The 14,964-nt window shown below is 40.6% G+C and overlaps 1 protein-coding gene across 1 annotated transcript in view; it reads right to left on the reverse strand.

Annotated features, from left to right (window-relative positions):
* Window positions 1–76: 76 nt before the first annotated feature.
* Window positions 77–14,964, reverse strand: part of slc1a7b (solute carrier family 1 member 7b) — a 37,924-nt gene continuing 23,036 nt past the window's right edge. The window contains exons 4-11 of the mRNA XM_020080729.2: window positions 13,204–13,246; window positions 12,863–13,094; window positions 12,636–12,735; window positions 11,243–11,476; window positions 8,632–8,826; window positions 4,954–5,088; window positions 4,664–4,763; window positions 77–3,555 (exon numbers count right to left, since the gene is read on the reverse strand). Coding sequence (XP_019936288.1) covers window positions 3,295–3,555; window positions 4,664–4,763; window positions 4,954–5,088; window positions 8,632–8,826; window positions 11,243–11,476; window positions 12,636–12,735; window positions 12,863–13,094; window positions 13,204–13,246 — 1,300 coding nt within the window. The 3' untranslated portion in view covers window positions 77–3,294. The remainder of the gene's footprint in view (window positions 3,556–4,663; window positions 4,764–4,953; window positions 5,089–8,631; window positions 8,827–11,242; window positions 11,477–12,635; window positions 12,736–12,862; window positions 13,095–13,203; window positions 13,247–14,964) is intronic.

Below are 14,964 nucleotides of genomic sequence, written 5' to 3' on the forward strand. Positions count from 1 at the left end.
AGATAAGCAGTTGGCCTCCCACTGAAACCAACACACCCACAGTACCTGTTCAATGAAAACACTGCAAGTCTCAAGCCTGGCTTTATTTCAATTTTAATAAGTAATCTATTCATTATTTTCTTTAGAGCATTCAATTAATCTCTGGAGCCTGAGGTGATCTTATTTTATCAACACTCCATAAATCTTAAGCATTTAATTTATAATGATATTAAGTAGAAAAAAAATAACAGAGCAAAACATAACATTAGAGAACCGTTAAAGTAACAATCCTTAAGATTATCAATACAATAAACACTTATATATACATATGCATACATTTTTATAAAATATTAATTATATAGGCACTGTTTTCCTTAAAGGTTCAGTGTGTTGGATTTAGTGGCATGAAGCATTTGCATCTAGCTGAATACCCCAGAGGCTTAACCCCACTCCAAGCATCTAGAAGAAGGAAAGGAAAAAGATTGAAAAAACAAAACATGAAAGGTCTTCTCTAGATCCAGTGTCCAGTTTGTCCATTGCGGGCTACTGTAGAAACATGGTGGACTACGTGGAAGAGGACCCTCACCTGATATAGATATAAAGGTCTCATTCTAAAGTACGAAAATACAATAATTCTTGATAATTTACAGTCATGATATATCCTCCTAAATCCTACACACTGGACCTTTAACCGTGGTACTACGTACAAGTTTTTGAGTTACTGGCAGAGTGTTCATTTCTCAGGTGGAGTACACTAATGATGACATCACAGAGCATGGTGCCTAAACATCCTGGTGTGTTGCACAGTGCCGTACAACCAAGACTGCTGACTGTCCTCTTTAATGTTTCATGGGATTAAAACATTGTGACATCATAGATTAGCGCAAACTTTTGCTGGCTGTGCAGAGAAGCAGATCTTTTTGCTGTTCTTCTTCTTCTTGTCAGTTGTGTGTCTGCTGCTCCCAGCGTCCAATACATGAATCATACAAAAATGTACATTTTATTACCCCAGTAACCAAATTAAAACAGGACTGAAATCTTAAGGTTTGCAAATTTAGCTTGTTAATGTTCACCTTGTGAATACTATTCTAAATAAATTGGATGTCTAGTATTTCTCTTTCAATTGACAAATTCAAACAAGAGTGCTGTTTCAGCACTACTTTCAAATTAATGCGAAGGTGTTGAGTGTGACACACAGCCAGTAAGGTATTTGTATTGGTAAAGTAATATTCATCAAAAGCAGTGATTTAACTACGATGTGGAGGAAGGTATACATATCTTTTCAAATTCTTTAACTTGTGAATGACATATTCAAAACATAAACTGATTTCAGCTTCATTGCTGCTTCAGTCTCCACCTGTTCTATATAAGCAAATGGAAAGTATTTAGATATGACATTGAAGATATCACTCTCTATATTGCTATGAATACAGAGTCACTTTCACATACAGCAGTATTGTAGTCTCACATATATACGGTCATCAAACACAGCAATAATAATTTGAAAAGACATCTGATCAATATCTCAGCAGGTTCAGCGTCACTGATCCTTTTTGCAGGTAGTGCAGATATCGGTCTCATTCTGGCGCAACCGTTGCAACTGTTATTTTGCTATAGGATACTGAGCTTCTCTCAAATAATCTTGGTAACTCACTATGCACACAAGTGGGAAGAGAGATGCGGAAGACGGTGTGACGATGAAGAGCCAGCAGCTCACTGATATCTTCAGCCAAATAGTAATTTATAGCTTAGAAAGGTTCCGATCTGATCCAAATGACTCAGTGGCCACCTTGATAAGAGCCGGTCCAATTTTCTAAATACTACGGAAATGAGCCTTTAACATAGGGTACACAGGCCATCGTTCATGATAGGAAATGATAATGCTTTCCAACAATTCCTTGAGGCAACCGCATTTATCATTGCCCCACATGAATAACGTGCCATCGTACAATTGTTGGCTAGTATTATGAGCGCAGTCAGATTCTTTTGGCACCAAGTCTCCTTCACATCTTTCCCTCACCTCATGATGTTTTCTGTTGAGGTAGTTTTATAATGCAGGTGTATGTTCATGTGTTCATTCCTCTGGTAAGTTGTTTGTGATGTCATGATCGACGGCTGAAACTGACTGTGATTGGTGGGGTGAGTGGACTTGCAGGACCTTGTTACCAAGGCTCGCCCCCTCATCACTGCAGCACAGACTCTGGCTCCAAATGACGTCAGCAGCACAAGATGACAACATCTGTATCCAGGATATATTAGACATTGTCATCGTCTTTGATTACAGTTATTAGCTCCGGGCTAGGAGGATAACAGCGGACATTTAGGCTAAAAAAACGGTGTAAATGATACATTTTCGAGTCGAAAAGTTTTTAAGTTCAGCGCACTGAATTCACCTGGCCCACAAATTCCCACAATAGAATAAAAATAGCATCCGTAACATATTCAGTAATTTATTCTGACAAAACTAGGCTGTAAAGCATTGCTTGTTTGTATGTAGATGATAAAACAAAAACCTGTGACATTAGACTGTTATGAGTGATGAAGCTCAACAATGACTAGTACATGTTTCCACAGAAAGAGTGTATTGACACAGACCTGAAAACATCCAAGCCTAACATTCACATGAATGACTTCATGCAGTGGAAGATGTCGACAAGTTATATCAACCAGTGCATCAGACGTTCATGTGCTGTAGGTATCAAATGATACAGTACATTGCAAACAGAAGCAAATAAACTCACTCAACCTACAAACAAGAGCCACTTGGTTTACGTTACATAACCAGTAGTTGTTTTCAGGCTGTTCAAATGCCAGGAAAGTTTAATTCAATGAAGCCATGAAACCTTTAAAATCTCTATCCTACTGTATGTATGTACGTTAAATCATGACCCCAGTGGAAGTTTGGTGAAATCTCTCCTCCTGTTCCTCAGTCAGCCTGTAGCACCACCAGCGTTGTTAAGGCAAAAATAAAAAATTAGGACATTTCACTTTGCCTCCTCGCCATTCAGCTCACACCAGACATGTTGCACACAAACCAAAAAAGAAATAAGCAAATCATATAAAATGTAGATATCAAATAGAAATCAGTTCATCAATGTAAGTACTCACGTGTGCTTTCAGAGTCTGGGAGTTTAGTAGTTCAACCTGAAGGTCCAGACGAAGGACATTTGATGTTTATAGAATTATAGGTTCATTTGAATCAAACATACACTGTGAAGATGAGCTCAGTCGTCCAGTCCTCCCACTTGTACAGGTGTTCTTTGCTCTGAGGCTCAGCACAAGTACACAGTCGACCCATCAACCTCCAGGAGGAGGCTACACGTTGGTCTCAAGGCCATTCATGTCAATGGTGCAGTGTTCTTTTCCCTTCTTCAGGTGCCTCGGAGGAATCGGTGGCTTCTTCCTCTCTGACAGCGGCCGCACGCCCTCCTCAAGCTGCATGAGCCGGGCCACGTCAGGAGGGATGAGCTCATGTTTGATCCCTGAGGAAGGGGGCCGGTAATTGCCATTGTTGTTGTGACAGTTCCTCAGAGGTGGGGTGCTCAGGACGGGTTTGGTCTCGCAGATCAGTGGCACCTGAAGGTGTCAAGGGAGGACGTTGTGGGGTAATCAGAGTTTAATATGTCAGAAAGGAAACAGACATATTATGTGAAATCATAAAATTAAAGAATTGAGAGAACTGAATATTTTCTTCCTCAATTTCTGCCATTCTGTATTATTATTATTATTTACCAAAAAATCTCTGTCCATACCAAAGACACTGTAGAGAAACTGTATTAAGGTCCTGCCAATACACCCTCAGCTGTCAATCATGATGCTTCACCCCATTCTTTTTGCATCAAATATTGAAAATCAAACTTACTGGTAAAAGTAAGATTTTGACAAATAAGAACTACCTAAAATGAGAGACACCACAGAAAATCATTTGATGTGCATTTTGAAGATGGCTTCTCTTATGGGAGCTGTCATGTCGTTCAACTTTATATACAGTCTATTGTCCACACCTGAAAAAGCATAACACATGACCGGTCACATACACTGGGCAGTTGTATCTATTTGCAGTTGGTTGCTTTATTGCAGAAAAAAACGACATATGAGCGACAGCAATGACGAAGAGTAAGAACAAAGATTTGTTTTCTTGGACAGCGAGATATGTATGTTTTTGTGAAAGTAAATGTTAGAAACACTTGTTATTCAGTATAGGTGCTGCATTCACTGCTGGTAGTAATGTGCCTGACAAGACCCAATCAGGAAGAGAAAATAAGTGCATCTTTGTTTCTCAGTTTCTGTTCATCCAGCCAAAAAACAACCCCAGTGTTAATATAGTAAAAATGAAAACAGCCATGTTTTCCCAAAAACATGTTTTGCTTTTTGGGCTTTTAGGGGTGTGGTGGGGATGCCACCTGTAAACGTAGTAGAGTTGATGCATTTTAAAACTACATCATTGTAGTGTGGCTGTAGCAGCCTTTGCCATGCCTTAAAGTGCATCTGTTTTACAGGATCCAATCACAAGTGGACAGCACTATAAGAGACATGTCTCGAGTGACTACTTGATGAATCGGTCCTCACTTTCCTGCTCAGTATGCAAATACACACATGGATCCTTTCCAGTATCAAAGATAAAACTAAGTTTGTGTGTGATCCTGTTATTTTCTGCAGAGAAAATAACCTTTTTTGGACTTACCCCATCTCCCTCTTTCAAGAAGTCTTTCCTGCAGATGTGTGCCATGATACCTGTAGCCAAAGCATCGCCCATTACATTCACCATGGTGCGGAATCTGTCTCTGTAGAGGGGGTAGACATTTAGGAGAGAACATAACAACCGGAATAGAATCATTATTCATTCATTCCTGGACATTTTGGCCTGAAGGAAACTGAGGTGATTAAAAAGAGGACCCATCTGTTTTTGCTCTTGTATGATTAGTTTGAATCAGTTTCGCCAAAGTGATGGAGGTGGACACACATGCTACTTACAGCGCCCAGTCTACTGCAATAATAAGAGTGATGTCATCGGTTGGCAACCCGACAGATGTTAGCACTATCACCATGGTGACCAGTCCGGCTTGAGGTATCCCTGCAGCACCAATGCTGGCGGCAGTGGCTGTGATGCTGGTAGAGAAATGGGATGTCAGTATGAATATAAAACAAAACCTAATTCCATTAACTGATGCAAACCCTCACATGAGGCTCCCTCTATGTTTTTCCTCATGTTAATGGGTGGGTGGGGGTTGGAAGTTTTTCCTCACTCTTGTTGAGGGTTAAGGACACAGAATGCCGCACCTTGTTAAGACCTAGAGACAAATTGTCATTTGTGAATATGGACCATACAAATACAATTTGATTGATACATATAGTAACAGTTTATGCCTAGGGACCACAAAAGGACATTTGTTTTCTCTTTGTTTGAGATTTAGGAATTTATGCATTATGCAGCCACCTTTTCATTTCATTCATGTTAGACTCCTGCTGTTTCCACTCAAGTTGTACTTTAACTCTTTTCTAATTTCAGTTCTCTGTAGATCTTAATTTTCATCACTGAACATTGCTTTGCTGAGTTTGTAACTCATGGGGCTATTTTGTGACCGTGCCACACGCTGCAGGCACATTTGAACAGACAGAAATATTAGATTTACTTGCCTTTAACATTGGTTGAGTAATTTGCATGATGATTTTTATTTTTATTTTTTTTAACTTAAAGCCATTTGGTTAAGTGCCTTGAGATAATGTATGTTGTGATTTGGCACTATATAACATTTGTGGTGCCCCATGTGTCTCACTAGGACAGTATTCTCCAGTATATCTTTTTTTTTTCATGCCAAGCCAATGACATCAACGACTGTGGTGATTCATTTCTTCCTCCTCTATAATCAAAAATGGTGAGTCTCAGAAGATTGTGAAAAACTTCACATTAGTCTCCTGGTAAGGCAGGAAGGACATGAGGACACAAATGGACATCAAGGCAAGACTATTAAGTTGCCTTTGGTCCAATATATGTTTAGAAGAAAAGCCAAATGCATATTAAAGCAAAATATTTGCACATGTTGGTCATGAAGTCCTTCACTACAGGATTTACAAAGGAATAAGTCACATTGTTCAGCTCAACAACTTTTATTCTTCCATTGAACAAAGCAATGTTTTGAGACGCAGTATCTTCCTCTTGCAGGAAAACTGCCTTTTATGAGTTTGGTCTCCAGCTGCTCTAACATCCTCTGCACTCCAGAACTTAGCGGACAGCAAAGCATGCCAGTGCATCCCACTCTACTCCTACCCACACTCCAGGGGTGCACTTGGAACACTGAAATGTTAGGTCTGAAAGACTGCCATCAGAAAAAGGAGAAAGATCTGACCATCACATCTACATTTCTACACTCAAACACAGTTTAGCCCTGCTGTAGTATTGTTGTGCTCAATCTTTCATTAAACTGCCCTATGTTCTCAGCAGGAAGCAGCTAGGTTGTTTTGATGAGAACTTACTCACTAGAAGAATTTGAAGAAAACAAGAACAAACACTGAACTGACAACATCTCCACAGAAGCCGTCCCACTACATGTGGATTAAACGCATCCTCTGTTAGGTCAGAAGGTGCATGGTGACTATAATAGCAGACAGTGTGGAGAGTGATCTGCATGTTGTTGCACATGTGATGTCTGGTGCAGATCCGGAGGTTGAGGATGATGATCCCACCACTCATGGCAGCATGACAGTAGTGGGGGAGGTGAGTTGGGGTCGGAGGTCTCGCAGTGGCGTGACTGGGATATGGTGGTTTATCGAGGCCACATGGCTCTTTTCAGACAGAGGATAAGCGGATATTTTCAATCTACAGTTGCTTTATGGAATTATACATAAAAAAACATCCATTGGTGAATATAGGGGAGGATGACAGCTACAAAAGATGTAATATTTGAATATCTACTATGTTTGTAGACATCCTCAAAAGGAGAAGATATGACCTTGCCCTCACAATGATCGGCCATCAGGAGTGATTTCAATTGGCTTACCACATGCATAATTTTGCAGGTGTATTAAATATAAGTATCTGTTAAACTACTGTGTAAATGATTCTTATCCTTATTACTTAATCAAACACATATTTTCACATTCATATATTTCAGAAAACATCCACACATTTGATCTTTTACTCATTCTCAAATGCACCAGAACCATCAGCAGATGAATGTGTACCATTAGTATGCACAGGAGTTTCACTTAGTGGTGTGATTTTCCTCATAGTTTGTTGTTGATGTATGTATATTCCCTAGTTTTTAAGGTTTGAAGTCTCACCTTCATTTTGGAAAGGCAATCAGGAGTGTTCCTTTTCTGTGTGGGTTGTACTAGTACTGTCTGGTTGCAAATTATTTTCTGCACCCTGTGTGCTCAGCCTCCTCTCTCTGCAGGCCACTCACACATCTAACAGAGCTTGGCAGCAGGCACTGTCTTAAGTGATGTGGAGTGAAAAACCTGCTTCTCCATACTAATTGAAAAGGACAAAAAGATGTTTTAGATTTGTGATAATCTAACCCACCAGATGTAGACTGCAGGTATACCTGCCATTGGGCATGATATGTGTCTTTTACTATTTTTATAATCTACAGGGAAATAACCATTTTAAAGACAGTTCAAACGTTCAAGTTTTCTCTCTTGAGCTAAATTGCAGAGACATCATCACTGCATCTGGGTTTTACTGAAGATGAAAGTGATTTAAAGGAATACAAACAACCTGTGGGTGTTTTTCCCCCTCTAGCAGAATGATAATTGGAAAGGCCAGACCATTACCCAGCACTGACACTATGCTGTGAACATATGTTTGGCTATATGAGAACAGGAATCTGATAGATCCTTGGCCTCTGGTAAAAGCTATCACTGTCAAAGAGTTTAAAACGGGATCTAAGACACCTAAAGGTGGTAGTGTGCTTTCATTAAAGAGCTTGTTGGATCATTGCAGTGTATGGAAACTGCCCCAACACATCGCCCATGTCAGAATTGTCACTTCTCATGATTGCAGCTGTGTGCGTCACCATGAAGATACTTTTGACGAGAGACTGAAGCTTCACAAAAATACATGTAGGAGAAGGGCCTTTTTACATTTAACTCTCTGGCAGCAAGGAAAATGGCTATCTTCTCTAAATGTATCCGTGTCATCTGCTATTGGACTATGGCAATGCTCCAATATTTTAAGTTAGCAAATCAGTACTTTGACATGTTGATTTGAAGCCTCAGTATCAAACTAAAGTAGAGTGGTGACACTGCACATTATATTGTATAGTATTGAATTAATTGTTTTTAGGTGCAAAAGCTTATTTTTTACATTTTTGTAGAATAGGAAACAGATATTGTGGCAGTGTTCATTATCAATGAACACATGTGAACATCTTTCAAAATATAAAGATAAATGGATAAAAACTGTACATAAATAAATATGGCATTTCTACATAAAGGAACCTCTAATCCATCATCCAACTTCCTCTCTTTACTCTCCCGTGTGTCATTAAGTGGATATGTTAAAAAACCAGAGACATACATATTCCATGATGATTCTGCTCTACAGTTTAAAGGATTTATTGTTGTTGACATCATTGCTTTCAAATCCCAATGATATCTTTCCCATGTTAATGAGCTTACAAGCGCAGATGGTATAGAGCACGGTCCACTGACCTGATGGTGATTATCTGGCCAAAGTCCAGCTCATAATTGTTAACTTGTGCGATGAATATCGCCGCCACAGCCTCGTAGAGGGCGGTGCCATCCATATTGATAGTGGCGCCCACGGGCAGCACAAATCGGATGATTCGACGGTCGATGTGGTTGTTCTCCAAGAGGCACTTGAAGGTAATAGGCAATGTGGCAGAGCTGAGGGAGACAGAAAAGAAGACAAGAGAGTTCAGAATATTCAAATATCAGTTAGATGACCGTTTCTGAAATTCTCCTGGGTATATCTGTTAACAACTGGTGACTTATCCAGTTTGTTGTGGTGAGAGAAACAGCTGAAACTCTTATGAATAAGAAAGCATGCGTTCATGTTTGTAAGACATTCAGCATGCAGATGCATCTGACTGATCTGAGCCCAGTAAACACATCTCAAAGGCATATATACAGTTCTGTACGATGGAATTATTTATCTGCCTTCCACTCTGTTTTTTAAGAGTTCAAAAATATAAAAGTAAGAAAAATAAATAAATAAAATAAAGCATCAGTGCAATATAGTGCTATAGACAGTAAACTGATTTATGGTCTTATTGAGTCTGTGCAAAACACACACTTCAGAGTGAAGGATCTGTGTGTTGAGGTAGTCCAGGGTAGAATCATAACCAGTGAGTATTTGACCTATTTAACAATCGGATGGCTGTTGGATAGAAGCTGTTCCATAGTCTGGACGTCATGCATTTTACTCTTCTGTACCTTCTACCAGAGGCGTGAACAGTCTGTATTGGAGGTGGGTGGAGTCCTTCACAATGGAGCAGGCTCCTCTGTGGGCTCTGCGGTGGTAGACGTCCTGCAGAGGGTAGTGATGTCCTGGTGAACCTCTCAGCAATCTTTGCCACTCTCTGCAAGTGCTTGCGGTCCATTGCAGTGGTGCTCCCTTACCACACGCTGATGCGGCTGGTCAAGATGCTCTCAATGATGCAGCTGTAGGTGCTGCTGAGGATCTTTGATGACATGTTGAATTTCCAAAGCCTCCTCAGGAAGTACAGCTGTTGTTGTGCTTTCTTGACCAGCTGGGTGGTGTCAAGTGTCCAGGTGAGGTCATCGCTGATGAACACCCATGAATATGAAGCTGCTCACCCTGTTCAACTCAGGCCCACAGATGGTCAGCGGCCGATGAGTTCTCCTCTCCTTTCTCATGTCCACGATCATCACCTTGGTCTTGTCCGTGTTGAGGGTGAGATTGTTCTCTTCACACCATGTCACCAGACTTGCCACCTAAGGTCTGTAAGCTGCTTCCACACCGCCAGTAGTAAGTCCGAGGACTGTGGTGTCGTCAGCCAATTTCAGGACGGTATTGTCCTTGTGAGAGGAGATGCAGTCGTATGTGAACAGTGTGTAGAGCATGGGGGTGAGAACATATCCTTGTGGGGAACCAGGGTTCCTCACAAGGCTGTTTGATGTTGTGTTTCCAATTCTGACAGACTGGGACCTGCCAGTGAGGAAATCTGACAGCCAGTCACAGAGTGTGGAGTTGAATCCAAGGTTTGGCAGTTTGTTAGTGAAGTTGTAAGGGACGACTGTATTGAAAGCAGAGCTGTAGTAAATGAAGAGCATCCTGATGTCGGCGTCTTTGTTTTCCAGGTGGGAGAGGGCTATGTGACGGGCTGCAGAGATGGTGTCCAAGGTACTTCCGGGAGGCGTACTTCAAGGGGTCCAGTGTCTCAGATATACTGCTCTGAATGTGGGCCAGAACCACTCTCTCAAAACACTTCATAATGATCAGTGTTAGGGGGAACTGGGATGATGGGGTGGTTTTGAAACAGGTGGGGACTGTGAGACTGTGGGACTGTGAGAAGGACAGGCTGAAGATGGAGGTGAGAACATCAGCCAGCTCTTAGCAAATGCCCTGAGGGCCCGCCCAGGGATTTTACTTGGGCCTGCTGCCTTGCGGGGGTTGATTCTCCTCAGGGCTTTGTATGCATCATCTGTATGAATGTATAATCATAGGCCGTCACCAAATTCTGTGTTCATCAGCTCCATTTTACCACAATCCGACAACACACCTTCTCCAAGAAAAAGGACTGGATTCACATGGAAACACTTTTAAATTTGACCATACCAGTGGTTTTGTGTGTTTTATCAAATTTATTTCAAATTGCAAAGCATTTCCAACGTGTGCTGTTTTTAGATTTCCAGTTTGCTGCTCACCACCTTCCAGGCAGCTGCTGGCTCTCGTTCATTTTCTGATATTTACCACAGTGAACATAATGTCTGCTATTTACATTAATGTGCTACATCGCAAACTATTAACCACATGGAAACATGTAGCCCTGACCACACACATGCACAAATGGATAAGTGCCAGTCTAATAAGATGAGCGGCATGCTTCTTTACATTCCAGTCTCTTCCCCCACACACCAGATGGTTTCCCAACATCCCTATGAGGCTTTTTACGGTCATGTTTCTGTGAGTTGTTAGGAAAGGAAAGGATCTGTAACATCAGGACTCTGAGAGGTATTAAGATTCAAAAATGACTAAATAAAAAATCCTTTACTTCTCTTTTCTTTCCATACGAGATAAATGAATTGGGTTTCTTCACTGTATAGTGATTTTCTTTACCTGGAGGAGGTTGCAAGGGCGATGAGCAGAGCTTGCAGGATTCCCCGAATGTAAACGATGGGGCTCTTTTTGGTAATGAAGAAGTACATGGCAGGCAGAATGAACAAGCCATGCAACACCAGACCGAACACCACAGTGACGGCATAGAAACCCAGCTTCTTCCCCATGTCTGATGGATCGCTCATCTCCAGGATCTTACCGGCCACCAGGAACACGATGCCAAATGGGAAGTACCTGAATGGGGAGTTGCTCAATGTCAGAAACAGTAACTGTGAAATAACTTGTTGACAGAAAGTTGGGTTTTTGAGCGACATCACATTTTTTCTCCAAAGAAATAAGGGGGCAACAAGAAGTTGGTGTGTATACCCCTGTCGAATCAAATGAGGAAATGCCCTCTTTGGTCCTTCTAACGCACAGTTGGACAGGACATTGGTTAAACCGCAACAAATCTTGGTGTGCCACCATCAAAAAAATTTCAATTCAATTTTTCTGTGCACCTGTCATCCAGCATATGACAGAGTGCAGTGTACATGTCCTGAGACTGGGCTCACCCCAACAACCAAGTTTGAACCTTTGCCCTTACATTGAGCTAATGTTAGTTTGAACGAATCTCATCTCAGCAGGGAAGTTGATGTTATGTCGCCAACCTGCTTGTTATTGTTGATGCCATCTCATCATGTGACTGCTTGTTTTTTTCCTTTTGTGATAAATAACTGAGCTTGAGGAAAACGTGGAGAAATGTCGCTGAGAGAGTACAGCTCCAGCGCAGGTTTATAACCTACATGCAGTTATTACCTTTTGTTGGGCTAGGGGCAGAATGGGCACTAAATGACTCATTATCACCTCCTCGGGTACTAAGTGTTTTCAAAAGGTGCACTGAGACATAACCTACAGAGATGACATCATGTCGGTTAGTGATACCACTCCTGCTGGCTACCAAGACTTCAGAACTGATCTGACACTGGTAGTAAGTGAAGGAATGCTGCTTCATTAAGTCTCTTCACTGTTATTTCAAGAGTGAGTCTGCAGAAGTCACTCAGATGTCAAATACTTGAAACCATAGATCATTGTTTATCTCAAACACAGCTGTGAAGACACAGCTGCCCAATCCAAATTGGACGTTGCCACAGCAACCAAGGTCGTAGCAGGGAAACTCAGACATAGGACAGTGTCCGCTCATAAGTTTTCAATCACATAATAAAGGAATGTCTATAAAAGAGTGGGTTGTTTTGGAAATTGACTAAATGTTCCACACACAGATGTCTCTCAAAACGATGTCCCTTATACACATTCATTCAGTAAACTAAATTGACATGTGGCAATTCAAATCCCGGCTGCATGTTCATCCTTTACTGCTTTTAAAACACATCTAAGGCTAAATTCAAATCCTCACCATATTACAATGGCAACAATTCTGAGGACAGCCTCATTCAGACTCTGACAGAAGTTCACCAAGGCACTGCCATTTGGCCCCATCCTTCCCAGCATAATACCTGTGAAAACACAAAGTACATCTTTAAAATGATAAATGTGAATAAAAGTGTGCAATAACACGTTTGAGTACATTTGAGCCCAAAAGGTACACAACAGACTTCAGGGTAGAATAAAGCAGATATGTACCCATTGTGGCTGAAAAAATAACAATTCCAAGGACATTCATGCCATCGCTTGTTCCTTCCCGAGTCCTTATGAGCACGTCAGGGGGTGGAGTCAGGTCAAGGGCGAAGTTCTGGATGTCAGTTCCATTATCATCTTGAATACCGTAGATGAGGGCTCGTCGTGTGGTGGACTCTGATTGGGTCAGACTCACTGTGGGCTTGGGTTTCACAATGTACTCACTACTTGTTCGATACTGTTGCCAGGGAATAGAAACAGAAGCAGTAAGAGACTTGCAATAAGGCACTAAAAAAGTGTGGAGCCTTTGTGTTTGTAAGTGCTGTGTCTGATATTAAAGGTCTTACCTGCTGAAACGTGGCCTGGACCAAATTAGATGGGAACATGTTGCTGCAACACAAAAAATACACATTAACTGTATTGAAATATAATCACTTGATGGTTCAAAAGGGTTGGACAGTAACAAGAGGTGTTGTTGGTGTTAATACAGCCCATTGTGATAAGTTTACCATGAGTAACAGTAAATTCGGTACTTTTTCATATCATGAGATCCCTCTTCACTATGAAGCTGGAGAGATGTTTTATATGTTCTTTCTTTGGTCTAAATGAAATGGTAGTGAATCATAGTCAGCAGGTTCCAAAGAAAACATCCCAGTCTTTTTGGACAAGCTCACATAATACAGAGCAGAAGGCTGTAACAGTGAACAGAGTAGCTCTCACTATGTAATGTCTGCCTTGGAGACTTCATTATTCTCATTTATTTAAAAATCTAAATTTAAGAAAAACAAAACCAATATAAAGCTACAGGCTAAGTTATTATTCAGCATTGATATCATCAAGTGACCCTCACATTATTAATTCAGTTGTTGCTGCTTTGCTTGAGTGCAGCTGCAACAGTTGAAAGGCTGTGAGGTTTAAAAACAAAGTCCAAACAGACTAATTAAAATGACCACTGCAAATGGAGCTATAAAGTAACAAAATATAAGCAATTCATCATCTAACACTTTCTTGATCACAATCTATTGAAATAGGAACACACTCGAAATAAAGATCCAAACCCCATGTTATCTATGATCTGAATGCTATCATTCTTAAAGTATCTGGATAAAACTGTGTTTGAAAAACATCTGGACAGCTAAACAGCACAGCCTTTAATCCAACACAGACTTGGTTTGCGCACTATGTGACTGTATTGAGATCCAACAGGAGAAGATGAAAACAAAGAGAAAAAAGAAGAAAAGCAGACTATGACTCATAAGAATTACCTCCGGGAAGATTTACAAGTGCCAAGCACAAGAAACCCTGTGGCTGAGAACACAATGGAGGTCCTAATTAAATGACCACTTGACTTTTTTCATGAGCCTAGGTGAGATTATATGAGCTGTCTATGGCTGCATAATCTTTCTAACCTGCCATAAACATGGCTTTTTTTGCATACAATGCATTAAACATGAAAACAGACAACACCGATATACTTTGGGAAGTACAACAGCTGAAATCATCGATATGTGCATGACAACAAGAGCACTGATCTACTACACACTGAAGTGTTGTGTTTAAAATGCAAGAACATCCATTGACTTTGTGGAATAACTTTATAAAACAGTAAAATGTGGTTTCAAATCAGTGTCTTTAATGGCAGTTACTATATTTACAGCTGCAGTGACAGTTTAAATGCACCTGTGACTATTTATGATATATTTATAATTGTTGCCTTATGATTTCCTTGGTTTGTTTGTTTTCTTTCTGTTTTGTTTCGTCAGACTTGCACTAAACTTTAAAGATATTGAATGCACCAAGGGAACTATGGATTATTCTCCAATGTTACAGAACAGCACGCTTAAAACACAAAGCTAGTTTACAAAGCCTAAGTCATAAGCCTTATATATTATAGTTGAAGCAAACAAAAATAATCATGTTTGAATTAATCCAGCTAGAGTTCACTGTATCTTTAAAGTCACCTGGGCTCAGCCTGCCTACACAGCTCTGTGCTGTTTCATTAATGGCCTGTTTCACTAACAGCATGAAAGTGCTCAGATTACACAACCAAATTACTCACAGAACTAAAATGTAAGACAGGTTACTATTAATAGTTCTGTTTACTGGTA

This window comes from Paralichthys olivaceus, chromosome 3 (genome assembly GCF_024713975.1).
Source record: "Paralichthys olivaceus isolate ysfri-2021 chromosome 3, ASM2471397v2, whole genome shotgun sequence".
Taxonomy (NCBI): Eukaryota; Metazoa; Chordata; class Actinopteri; order Pleuronectiformes; family Paralichthyidae; genus Paralichthys; species Paralichthys olivaceus.